The sequence below is a fragment of the Rhinolophus sinicus genome, chromosome 15 (assembly GCF_057876585.1).
Source record: "Rhinolophus sinicus isolate RSI-liver-muscle chromosome 15, RSI-T2T, whole genome shotgun sequence".
In the NCBI taxonomy this organism is placed as follows: Eukaryota; Metazoa; Chordata; class Mammalia; order Chiroptera; family Rhinolophidae; genus Rhinolophus; species Rhinolophus sinicus.
Window position 1 is genome coordinate 111,844,258 of NC_142515.1, and position 13,823 is coordinate 111,858,080.

The 13,823-nt window shown below is 34.8% G+C and overlaps 1 protein-coding gene across 2 annotated transcripts in view; it reads left to right on the plus strand.

Annotated features, from left to right (window-relative positions):
- Positions 1 to 13,823, plus strand: part of LRBA (LPS responsive beige-like anchor protein) — a 561,748-nt gene that overhangs the window by 116,067 nt on the left and 431,858 nt on the right. For both annotated transcript variants that reach the window (XM_019722880.3, XM_019722903.3), the window contains exons 23-29: positions 3,634 to 4,689; positions 5,651 to 5,826; positions 6,694 to 6,847; positions 7,216 to 7,396; positions 10,135 to 10,262; positions 10,741 to 10,848; positions 13,402 to 13,561. In XM_019722880.3, coding sequence (XP_019578439.3) covers positions 3,634 to 4,689; positions 5,651 to 5,826; positions 6,694 to 6,847; positions 7,216 to 7,396; positions 10,135 to 10,262; positions 10,741 to 10,848; positions 13,402 to 13,561 — 1,963 coding nt within the window. The remainder of the gene's footprint in view (positions 1 to 3,633; positions 4,690 to 5,650; positions 5,827 to 6,693; positions 6,848 to 7,215; positions 7,397 to 10,134; positions 10,263 to 10,740; positions 10,849 to 13,401; positions 13,562 to 13,823) is intronic.

Genomic DNA, 13,823 nt, shown 5'->3' on the forward strand with positions numbered 1-13,823 from the left:
TTTTTGTGGGAATTTTTGACAAGCTGGAGGTTATGTTTTGGAGTCAGGTACCTAGGTCTTTTACAGGGCACAGGGCACCGTCATCCTTGGTGTTCATATTTCAAAGAGATGGTTCCAGTGTCCCTGGAAAAGACATATCTGGGATGCAGGACGAGCAAGAGGTTTATTTTTTAAAAAGGTTTACATACATCTCAAAGGCCAGAGAGAATATTTACAGTTTCGGTTTCCTAAAGGAAATACTAAAGAGAAGAGGGAGTTTTCTTTCCCTTTTGGCACCAGGGAAAATTTAAATTTCTTAAAGTTTGTATTTACCCTTGCCCTACCCATTTTAGAGAGGAAAAAATAGCAGCGCAGAAGTCAAATTGACTAGTCCAGAGTGCTGGGAACAATGAGAAGATTTCACAAAGAACAAAATAGGTCATATGAAGGGTCAGGGTCAGAATGGCCTCAGACTTCCAGCATTAAGCACAGAAATAAGGCAATGAAGAAATATCTTTCAAATTCTGAATGTAAATGCTTTCCAGGCTATGATTTTATACTCAATCTGACTTAAATCTGAAGGTGGGATATTTTCAGGTCTCAAAAATTTAGTTCAATATGTACCGTTTTCCAAGAAGGCACTGGAAGATGTTCTACACTAACAGGAGAGACGACAACAACGGTTTAGGATATAGGAAACAGGAGAAGCAACACAGAAGAGAGATGAAAGAGGTCTCCAGGAATAGAGTGAAGGGAGAGCCCAGGATGGCAGCCATGTAGCAGACATGTGACAGTCCATCTAAAACGGAAGGGTTTGACTTCGGGGGAGCTATTATCACTGAAATGCCAGCTGCATTTATAATATTTGTGTAAAACCTGAGGACAAATTACCCCCATGAGCTGGGCCCGTGTTTTATGACTCCTTGGTTTGTCTTCACCATGTGCTACTTCGGTTCCTGCTCTGTCTTCTAGTCCTGCTGCCTGGATCACTTTGCTGTTCAAAAGTGTGATCTGCTTTGATCTACTTCTGAGAGGAGAGGTAGACCATGGTGAACTTAGAAGTGGAGAATATAGTCCACTTCCTGGACCTTATTCGTGCTACGTACCCACCACGCGGCCCACACTACTCCTCACAGAAGCTCCGGTTCTCTTGGCCTCTGTGTTTCTCGGTGTTTTCTAAGAACCGCGCATGCCTGCAGACTTGCCCGAATTAGCCTTCTGTGTCCTCCTAGAGAAGCTGGAGTTCGGCTCCGACTCACAGGGTCTGTGTAGCTTCTCTTCTCCTGGGAATCTTTTGTTACTTGTGGCAATATTGGCCTTTTCTTACAAAGCTGGCTGGGTTTGTAATATACTTAGTTTCTCAAACTAAACATGCTAGGTATGTTGACTGTACAGTAAAACTCTTAAAAAACAAATAGGAAACGCTGAATAGAAATGTCAGGATAATGATTTCCTTTTGATGGGGGTGGGGAGATTGGGGGTTTAGTTGGGGATGGGCACGTGGAGGAGCTGTGAGGTGGTGGTGTTTTGTTTGACATGGGTAAGTAGGCACGTGGGATTAAAAAGTTTGTTTCTTACCCTGTACGTAGAAATTGTATATATTCATGTTTACTGATACATTTTATAATAAATTTTAAAAACTTTAATTTGAATAAAGTCAAGCAAATGGTTGTTGAAAGCTAAACTCATTCTGCAATACTTGCTATTGTAGAAATAAATGATCTATTTGCAGACTCACTGTGAGGTTGGTGGTATGTACCTGGCCTTCCTTAGATGATGTTCATTGTTGGATTAGTGCAGAAATGATCTCTCTAAAGTCAGTGTTCTCAATAGACTAGAAATCAGATCATGTCTTCTTCCTCAGAACCCCCTCGTGGCTCTCTCTCACTCAGAATAAAACTCGTCTTTCGCACAGGCAGTAATGCTCTGTAATTATGATCTCTGCCCTTGTTGACAGCTCTGTATCTGCTGGTTTAATATTGTTCCTCAAACATACCACGCTTATTTTGGCTCTAGGGCCTTCACATTTGTTCTTCCTCTGCCTGAAACTTTTCTTTTTGATATACTTGCTCTGGTATTACTTGCTCTCTCACTTTATTCTGATCTGTTAAAAATAACATACTTAAGAGTCCTTTCCCAGTTACCCTAGTAAATACACCCTAGACTGTCATCTTTGGTTATTCTTTATTTCCTTTTTTCTTCAAATCTCTTATTAGTTGATATTATCTTACATACTTGTATGTTTATTTTCAGCCTCCTCCATTAGAATATAAGCTCCATGAAGGCAGGTAGATTATGTTGAATAAGTGAGGAATTGATCAAAATAAAGAACTTAGTTCAAAGAAAATACTGGCTGTCTGGGAGTAAAAGAAATTGGTATTTTGTTAATGTTACAAAGCCACTTTACTCTTTGGCGTTGAACGCATGAATTTCATTCTGAAATATTCAAAAAAGTTCCCCAAATATTTACTATTAGGAAAATGTTTACTTCTAAACGTTTTTATTTTTAGCTCTAGCACATTAGGGCACGCATGTACTGTGCATATCATGAGTAAAGGCTGTGTAATTACAGCTATAGAAGGATACGTGCATCTTAGTTATACTTTGTTTGCCTTTTACCCACGTGTATGTACACCTGTGGTTCAGAAAGGCCTGTGGACCTTTGCGCATCTCCTACCACCTGTCCAAACCAGGGCCCAGTTAAGGTTTGTTGACAATATATGTTACAATAATGGAGGTTACAGGAACAAACAGTTCTCACATTGGTAAACTATAACTATGCCTATGCTTTCTGCCTGTATTATACTATTTTTAGAGGCATTCCTTATCGAAACACCAGTGGCAATCACATAATGGATATAAGATAATAATCCTTGACAAGATAAAAAAATTATAAACCTTTGGCATTAAAAATCACAGCACTGTCTTTTATACTTTTCGTCTAATTGTTTTTCCATTTATTTGGGTAAAAGGCCAAATGGGGATGTTCAGTGTTGAATGCGTGAATAGTCACTAACTCACACGTGGAACGCAGGAATGCAGGGATGCATGAACTCAAACTTTCAGACCATTCGTGACCTGTTCAGACTTTGAAAATTGCAGTTGATCTTTGAGGAAGGGTTGAATTTTATTTTCACTCCTAAAACTATTTGTATTCTTTAGCTTAGTAAGAAAGAAGTTTTAGTAGCTTAATATATGGAAAGCTGCTATAATAGTCAGCATTTTATATATCTATATATCTATATCTATATATGTGCTGAGGATATATCATGGGGTAATAAGTATTCATTGCAGTTGAAACAATGTATTAATCTTGTTCACTAAGCACTTCTCAATGGTACATACGTAGATCCTGGTACAAGTTGCAGAGGCCATAGAATAGTGTGTTCTTTTCGTATGCATCTTTAAGAATAGGCTAAACAGTCGTGTTCTCTATGTGGTTTGAGGCCATGCTACCTGTTAGGATTAAGGATAGCTATAATTTTTCTTGACTATTTAGAATTTTGTGATTATCATTTTGTAAGGATATTAAAGGAGAATTGTTTTATTGCATTATATAAGCCATGTATTTGCAAGATTGTTAAATACTATATGTTCTATATGCTTTGTTCATTTTTTTTGCATATTTTGATTGATTATATGTCTTTCATCTAGGTTACTTTTGAAATACACAAGGAAAACCTTGCCAGTATATTTAGAGAACACCAGGGAACTGTTGATGAAGAAATAGAGCAATATTCTTCAGTTCAAGGACTCTCTGGCATTAGCAGGGATGTAAATGTTTCAATAGGATCTCAGCAGTCAGATACGAAGGATTCTCCTTTGTCTCTTCATGTCATCAGAAATAGTGATGAAAAATCAAGTATTGAGAAGACAAGTTCGGTAGACTCTGCATCCAACATTGAACCACAAACTCATGATACATCTAATGAAGGAGGGGAAACTGGGAGAGAAAATCCGGAGTTACTGGATGAAGTCCCTTTAAAAGAAACACCTATAAATGAAACAATTAATGCATGTGATTTAGAAGTATCTTCTGACATAATAGAACCTGGGACCATTTCTTCTGATGCTGTGAAAACAACTGGAAAAGACACGACTGTCAGTGAAGTCAGTGCTTCTGTAAGTTCTCCTTCAGAAGAGGATGCTTCAGAGGTACCAGAATTATTGGATAAGTCTATAGTAGAGGAAGAAGATGATGATGATTATGTAGAACTCAAGGTAGAAAGTGGTCCTAATGAGGAAGCCAGTCTACCCACAGAGATCCAAGATAATAGCTTGTCTCCAGCTCCAAGTGAAGCCAGTGAAAGAGTCAACATATTTCATAATGACCAAAAATTAGTATTTCAAGAGGAGGAACCTGTAAGTAAGAAGAACACTGATACTGAAACTCAAGATTCTAAAGATTCCGGAATCTTGACTATGACAGCGTCAGGGTCTTCAGCTACCTCACCTGACACTTCAGCCTCTCGAACAACTGTACAATCAGACGCTGGTCAGATGCTGGAGGAAGGGAAGAAAACAACTGACTTTGCTAGAGAAACCAAATTATTGAATGATTCTCAGGGTAATGTCTTCGAGTCTCCTAGTGCTTCTGAGCAGAAGATTGCAAAGTTGGATGTTTCCAGTGTTGCCACAGATACTGAAAGACTGGAATTGAAGGCCAGTACAAATGTGGAAGCATCTCAGCCTCATCAACTTGTGCTTGAGGTGATTATATTTATTGTCTTCTTGAAATGTATTTGCATGAGTTAAAATAGAACAAATGTATGTACTTTAATTTTGGAATCGGTTATATCCTATTTGCAATTATATGACTGCAATGCACGTAAATGTATTTCTTTAGCACAGGGTTTGGCTTTTAATATGAGTTCATTTAGTAGCAGCTTTATTATTATTATTATTTTCACCACAGCATCACCAAAAATTACTACTTTCAAGTCTCAGGATTGGCATAATTTTAATTTCTAAAGCAAACATTGGAAATGCCTACCTTTTACCCTGTATTTGGTAACCCAATCGTAGTTAGCACATTAGTTTTCCAACAAAATCCAGTGCTACTCTCCTGCTGAACCACCTGCCAGTGTATGTTTGTTTTGTTTGGTTTTTTACTAAGTATGTGATTTAAAATCATTCCATGCAATTTGCGGTTTGTTTACTTTGTAAGCTGGAAGTGCCTTTGTGAGATCTAGGGGTTCAGTTGTCCCATTTCCCAGTATCTCAGAGTGATTCATTAGACAATGGTTGGTTGCATGCTGTCATTTCCCACTTTATTCAACTCTTTTCTCTCTTCCTTTTTCCTATTGGTTTGTTCTTCATTCTGTTGTCTTTATTTCTGTTCTTAATTAAGAGAATTTATAATCCAGATAATGCCTTTCCTTCATGCTAATGCTCAAAGGACTTCTTGATTGCTTTATAAAAGTGGTACGTTAGCTGGCAGTAAATACTAACGTGGTTCCAAGCTAATTGATGAATTGTGGTAGTTGAGCACATTTGAGAACTTTCCTTTAAGTGTATTAAAATATTGTTATTTATTGGTAATATTTCTCTTATTTGGTTCCCTAGTATCCTAAAATGTATTTGATAGATGAATTGCATAGAGGCTATTAAATTACTTATTAATGCCTTCCTTTGAAGTTGAACTTGTTTTATTGTTCTTTTTCTGTATCAGACGTCAAGGCAACAGGAGCACTCAGGGCAAGGAGTAGCCCCAGATGCTGTTAATGGGCAAAGGAGGGATTCCAGATCTGTGTTTCGTATTCCCGAGTTCAAATGGTCTCAGATGCATCAACGATTGCTCACTGATCTGTTATTTTCGATAGAAACAGATATACAAATGTGGAGAAGGTTTGTCCATAAGTTTGTTATAGAAGATGTATATAAACTTTTGCTTTCAAAGAAATTTATATAGTTAATATTTTCAGTTAATTTCAGATATTTGGTTAAAAAATAGAATATAAATTATTCTATCGTAAAGTTCTATTGAATTAACTTTTACTCCCCATTATTAAAATGACTTACCCTGTCTGGATTACGAATACTTGAAAATCAGATTTTTTTTCTTTCAAAAATTTGCTGAACATTTCCTGTGGCATGTTTTATAGTATATAAATCACCGAAAGTTAGATCTCCCAAATGGGTTTACTGCTAGAAATACTGAAAAAAAATTGGGATTTACATATAACATCCCAATTCTCCAGTGTATTTTTGGTATTAGAAATCTGTGTATTTCAGATTATCCTCTATTATGTATGGTTTATGATTTTAAAAGTGCCTAATTTGGTTTTGTTATTTGTATACTACTTTTATTCTGTTTAAAAGCATTTCATGGCATTATCTAAGAAAATGTTAGTAGAAAATTCATTTTTAATAGCACCATTTTCAAATTTACCACCATTTATCTCTTAATTTTTGCCACGTGACTTCTCTGTTTTGTCCCTAGTTAAAGAGAATTTAGTTCAATTTTCTATATCAAGTGTAAGATGAATAGCATTTATGTTTCAGCACGGAAAAAGGGCTTGGATAGTAACTGCTGATATGGAATGGTCTACATCTTCTGAGGAAGTATACACCCCTAGATGCCTGCTGCATCATTATCTTTACAAGCTTTCAAGATGAAGCAAAAGAACCTTCTTATCCTCCCTCCCCTCAAGTAGGCAAATTGTGATTTCCTTTCTTTAGCTTTATCAGTAAACATCATTTATCTTTGGACAGCCATTCAACAAAGACAGTTATGGACTTCGTGAATAGCAGTGATAATGTCATCTTTGTACACAACACAATTCATCTCATCTCTCAAGTGATGGACAATATGGTCATGGCTTGTGGGGGTATACTGCCATTGCTTTCAGCTGCTACATCGGCTACAGTAAGGACTTAACTACTATATAAAATTGGTGTGAAAACATGACTTTTTATGCATCTTTATTGATTAAAACTTGAATGTGGTGGTTACTATGCATCATAGGTGCTGTAAATCAAAAGCGACAGGAATGAAAGGACTAAAACGAATGTTGATTTCTTAGGGATGAGTCAGCTAGTGAATATGATTGAAGGTGTCTCACCTGTATGTTTCTTTTGCCTTGTTTTTAGATGAAATGATAAGGAAATCACTCTGTTGTACTAGATTTCCAAAAGCCTGGATTTTTGTAAAATTTAGGACTTTAGAGAATGTGTCTAATAAAAAGAGATTTCTATCAGAATATCCATGTAATTGTCAAACTTGATTCCTTACAGCACGAGCTGGAAAATATTGAAGCCACTCAGGGCCTTTCAATAGAAGCCTCTGTGACATTTTTGCAAAGGATAATCAGTCTTGTGGATGTGCTTATATTTGCAAGTTCTCTTGGCTTTACCGAAATTGAAGCTGAAAAAAATATGTCATCGGGAGGAATTTTACGGCAGTGTCTTCGTTTAGGTGAGCTGTTAAAATCCATACGTTAGGAAGTTACTTTAAAAATTTCCAGTAATCCAGACATTTTCAATTGAAAATTGTCTTTCTCCTGTTGGGCAAATGTGTGCTAGTGAATTTGTCAAGCGCTATATTTTAACTTGCAGAGAGTGAAGGTCTTAGCTACCTCGTATGCTACAGTCATAGCTGTGAACTTGGACAGAGGTGGAAGGACATGTTTTGAAAAGTTTGCTAAGTTGATTCTGATCAGCATTAGCCCTCTTTCCCTAATCATTTTCTTTTGTTCTAATGTAGTGCTTCTTAAATTTTAAGGTAATTCATTCACGTAATCACCTGAGAGGATCTTGTTAAAATGCAGTTCAGAGTATATGGGTCTGGGATTAGGCCTAAAATTCTTTCTGACAAATCTCTGGTGATGTTTATGGTACTTCTCTTAGAACACACTTGAGTAACAAGGTTCTAAACTAGCATCATTCAGGTACAACCTTTATCCACATAAGGTGGCCTAATTTGTTAAAGCGGTTAATAAAATTATTAAATCTCTGTTCTTTTCCTGGAGGCAGTTCTTCCTTAGGTAAAAGTTAAAATACATGAATAGAATTTATAGTGTTATCTGGGCTTCCTTAGGTGAAACAAAAAATTTTTTTTTTACTGCAGAAGGTTTCCTGTATCTAGTTGTAAATACTGAAACTTTGTTAACGATTTGCATATTAAATGGAGAGAAGCAGATGGAGAGAGGGAGACCAGGAAATGAAAGCAAAACCATCACACACCATAGCTTATGAAGACGGATCAGAAATAAGGCACCTATGAAAATATAACATCAGAAGTGGAAAATCTAATTAATGAAATATTTCTCATATTTAGCAAGAATGTGTTATATAAACAGAGACATACTTGTATTTAGTCTTTTTCAGTACAATGATTACTTTTTTTCAGAATGCTATTCAAAGTACTTTTAAACGTAGGACGCTCTAATGACATTGGTGTAATTTTTAGAAAGTTTTAAAATTTTAAGTAAAGATTCAGATGGTGAGCATCACAAAACAAGCTATTATTTATTGACTACCATCATTTGTCATTATTGCTGATATTCACAGTGAGTCAGCAGTCGTTTTTTTTAATTATTCATGAGGAAATTGAGATCAGAGAAATAAGGAAACATCAAAATTGAAAACCTGTAATTGGTGAAGTTGGAATTTGAATATAGTGGTTTGTTTAACAAGTGTTCCTACTCTTTCTCTGTCATAGCATACTTAAACTTGCTATTGGTAATGTAATTGAAATATTTAGACTCCACTGCTTTCGTATATGCTATTTAAAAAGTATTGCCACTTTTCTAAAAAAAGTACATTTCTCAATGGACAATACAAGGCTACATTAGCAGTGCTTCACTATATATAGCAAGAGGTATTAGATTCAGAAGCTAGGGAATATTGTATTGCCCTCCTTTTTATAGCTGTAGAAGAAACTAAAGAGAAAATTCAATCTTCCCTAGTACCATCTCTTACATATGGAAATGAGACTCGGAAAGTAATGTTCAAGATCACTTAGTATTAGTAGAATATGGTAAGCTTGGTAATAATCCAAATGTTTTGATCCCTGGTCTTCTCATTCTTGTTCTTTCCTGAGATTGGGGGAAGAAGGTAGGATACTGACACTGATTGACACTTGGCAGTCTTGTGTGGTTTTTAACTTTGTCATGAAAACCCAAACTTGATTTTATGCAACCTGTGACAAAAGTAGTATAAAAGTGATTTTCCTGGGCCTGATTCCAAATCTGATAGAGTTGTATTCCATATTCTCCCTTCTTGCCTGCCTCCCTCCCTTCTTCCTCTTTTTTTTTTTTTTTGACTTTTGTTGCTATCTTTTGGCACCTTTCTGAATACTTCTCTGTTCTCAATAATGTCTGTTAGCCCTATGATAGTGGTATTTAAAGTTCCCACTTAAGTTTGTGGTTTGGTTTCTAATTTGTTCTCCCACTCTTGTTCAGACCTTGAATGCTACTGATTTAGTTGGGAACTGAGATGACCACATGATGTCGAGCTGTTTATAGTCAATTGTGCATTACCTAATTCATCATTTAGAGTTAAAAATTAATTTCTAAACCCAAGTAGCTGCCCAGTTGGTGAGATGTTGAGAGAGGTAATTTTGGACTATGTGTTAATCACAATCTCTTTTCTGTTCCCCACATTTTAAACAGTTTTAACGAAAGCCAGTAAAATGTAGAACCAATAAATATTCCCTATAAATTCTATACTGTCTATCAGTCTCTATTAATATCATGCTGTAATAATACATTATAAGAAAAACACACCAATTTCCTGTTTAACTATTTTACTTTAAAGAAGGTAATAGAAGTTTATTATCATAGACTAGTTCCTGCAATGTGATTTGCTTTTATTTTTTTCCACCTCTCTTTCAGTTCTCTTCTTCCCTATCTTTCCCTTAATGAAAGATCATTGCAGGTAGCTTAGGTGAGGCCTAAGAAACAGTAGCCTGTTTATTAAGATTCTTGAGTTGATTCCCTCTTAGCAGTGGGCCCTAACGGTAGCTAACAAAGTCAGAAAACCAACAGTAGGTTGGTGATAAAGTCCAGGACATTATAAGAACTTTTGCTGAAGGTAATCTGTTTCAAATAAAATCTTATGTAAATTGTATTGCATAGGTGATTCTTATCAGTTTTGTAATCATAAAGATAATTTTCTTTTCTTACCCGATCTTGTCCTTAAAATAAATAACAGTGTGTGCAGTGGCAGTAAGGAATTGCTTAGAGTGTCAGCAGCATTCACAACTGAAAGCTAGAGGAGATGCAGCAAAAGGCCAGAAATCAATACATAGCCTGATTCCTATGGGGAAGTCTGCAGCAAAGGTAAGCTTACAGAATATTTAATTAAATAAAAAAGCATACTTTTATTTTATGATTAAGATCTTAAATTTATTTGTTTATTTCAACATAAAGTTAAATAAATGTGACAGAGGTCCTAAAATAGTTATTTTAGTCTGTGGACATAACGTTCGAATATTTGTGCATACAGTAAAGATTTGCTTATACTTAATCTTGTCTGCTTTTCCAAATGTTTACTTTTCTTGTGTCTATGATACCTTTTCCCTTCCAATATGTTAATTTATAGTTCATGTACTTGGTGAGTTAGAGTTAACATGCAGTTTGTTTTTTCCTTCATGGCTTCTATACCTCTATCACAACACCCGTAAAAAGAACAGGGAAATAAGTAGAAAAAATAAACAGGGATAAACAATCTTACGGCTTTGTTTTTCTGGTTCGTGGAATACTATGTTTATTTCTTTAAATATCTGTGTAATGTATATGTATATATTTTTTGTCTTAGAGTCCAGTGGACATGGTGACTGGTGGTATATCTCCAGTAAGAGATTTTGACAGGCTCTTACAAGACATGGATATTAATCGCCTTAGGGCAGTTGTCTTCAGAGACATCGTAAGTTATAACATTTCTTTCACGTATTCTCTTAGCTGATTCTTATTTCCCACTTTCCCAGTTTTGTTTTAACTGATTTTAGCCAAGTTTCATGTAGAAATTGTACAGTCGTATAAGAAAGCATAACTATGAAAATGAAAGTCATTTGTTATCCTATTTACCAGGTTTTGGAGTATTGTCATTAATCAATATTTATTGAGCACTTACTATGTGTTAAGTACTAGATGTTCTATATTATATGTCTTTTTCATAAACTCTATAACTTCAATTTTTAATTTTCCCTCTTCTTGTGTTTTAGTCCTCGAGTCCTTCACTAAGTTTTATACATGTATACAATTTTTAATAGTACAATTAATAGTTATTGAACACTTACTATGTGTGAAGCACAGAACTAGATGCTCTATGTGTATAATCTCATTTAATTCATACAATAATCCTACAAGAAAGATAGTATTATGTTAAATAATCTGCTTAAGATCAAGCAAGTCGTAAAAGGTGGCAATGGGTTAAGGATCTAGAGAATCTGAATCTTGAAAGTTTAATGTTAACCATTTGGCTGTACTGCCTCCCCTAGGTCTCATTTTGTTTTGCTTTTTGGTAGCTGTTATTACTCCTTTAATTAAGAAACCATCAACTTTTGTTTTTTCTGAATCTACTGACTGTGGTTTATTTTGGGACCAACTATTGCTGCTTCCTTGTCTTCCCATTCTCTTTCCTTCAGGTATTGAGTCTTTTGCCCCATAACTTTGTATTTCCTAGAATAATTTTAAAAATCTAGAATGGATGGTATAACTCTTTTTCTTTAAAAATTCTCTAATATCTTCCCATAACACTTAAAATCAAAACTCCTAACCCTGGCTGTATATGGTTTGGCCCTTTAAAACTTTCTAACAAGCTATTACATCACAGTATTTGGAAAGAGAATTAGAATATTTCTTGTATCTACCATGTCATTTTTTAAAGTAACACAATTTTTTTTTTTTTGTAATTATAAAAGTTACATTACATAATCACTGTATAGGAATTTTAGAAAAGAGTCCATATTCCCCAAATGATATCCCAGAGCCTCTTCTACCATAAGCAAACTGATGAAAAAAGGAAATGATGTAAGATTGGGAATATGAAGAAAATACTGTGTTGAGGTTAAGAGCTAAGGTTATTAATCACTCTAATCTGAGGTCAGTTTTGCTTTTCACTTGCTGTATGGATATTGGTAAATTATATAACTTTTCTAGGCCTCATCTTGTTCAAATGGGTTAAGGAACTTATATGAAGTACGCAGCATAGTGCCTGATTCACAGGACATATTCAGTAAAAGCTACAATTGATTTCAGGGGTTTAGTTAGTAAACATTGAACATATCGGTGGGCTAAATAAAGATTTAGATAGGCATAAATAATTTATAATGAGTTAAGAAATTAAGACCAAGTCAGTTATTTGCCTACATTTTTAATGTTGATCTCATTAGCATCAGTTATCGTACCAGATGACAGGATTGTGTGGCAGAAGAACACAAGCATGTCTAGAGAAAAGGATGGTTAATAAAAAAGGAAAATCGTATATTCATCTTTTCCATCTAGACTAATAACTTTTTACACATGAACCTAAAAAGTACCATAGATTCTTGTCAGATTATAAATATGTGTAATGTATCAAGTCGATATATTCAGGTAATGCCTGATATCTCATTTTTTCCCTGAAATTGTGTCCAAAACTTTAATTATTAACTTTTGGTTTTATTTCTACCATTCGTTTCCATTTATTTATCTAGTAGGCAGCAATGTTCTTTGTTTTCCTTATCCTAAATTTATTTGCTACTTGAGGTACCTTTAGTTTTCAAGATTTGATGGACAAGTTTGAGTGTTTTTTTTTAATTAAGTTTAAACTTATTTTGAAAAGTTATCAGGGCAGTGATGTGTGGAGGGTCCCTTTGAAGCTGGCGAATTGGACCAGATGAAAAGGTCATTGATGTACAGCTGCATAGATAATCTGTAGTAGAGTTTAGTATGAGGCCTGGACCTCTTTTAGAGGCCGCTCTAGTTTGTCCTTTTCTTTCTGGAAGAAACTATATTTTCAATCCTGGACACTTGGTTGTCTGTACTATTTAAAATACTCAGGAATTCCTTTGGCATCCTGTTATGTATCTGATACCCTTACTTTTTTTCCTCTGGAATGTTTGTCTTTTATGAAAACTGTTATTGTGATTATTTTACATATTTTAATTCTAAAATTTAGAAGTAAAAATCGTTATTCATATATAATGATAATTGCTATTTGATTAATATTATGAAGTATATTAAGACATGTTTCTTCAGATTGAGTTACTTAATTGAAAAATGAGCCAACGTCTTCCTTTCCATGTATCACAAGCATAAAGCCTCTCATCTATGGGCATTTTTCCAAGAGCATTTGTCTGGTTTTTGCTCAGTTGAATTTATTATTTTCTGCATGTATAGGAAGATTTGTAAACAAGTTTTATATTTAAATAGCATCATGTAAAATAAAGCATGTTATTTGATAATGGCATGATCAACTACTTTTATTTTTCCCCAGGAGGATAGCAAACAAGCTCAATTTTTAGCCTTGGCAGTTGTATATTTTATCTCTGTTCTTATGGTCTCAAAGTACAGAGATATTTTGGAACCCCAGAATGAAAGGCGTAGCCAGTCATTTAAGGAAACTGGTAGTGAAAGTGTGAATTTATCACTCTCTGGTAAGTTTCTGTATTTTATCCCTTGGCATCCAAAGTTCAAGTAAAATGTTACCTACTGAAAATAGATAAAACATTGATTCTGGAATTTAAATCCATTTATGTATAGAGTGAGAGCATACACTTATTTTTATTAATAACTAAATATTTTAAGTCCCGTGTAGCTAATTGTAATTGGAAGATGATTTCTGTTCTATAAATGAGCTATCTGATTAAGAAGTACGTGAGAAGATGTTATTCTTTGCACATAAAGTATTAAACATTG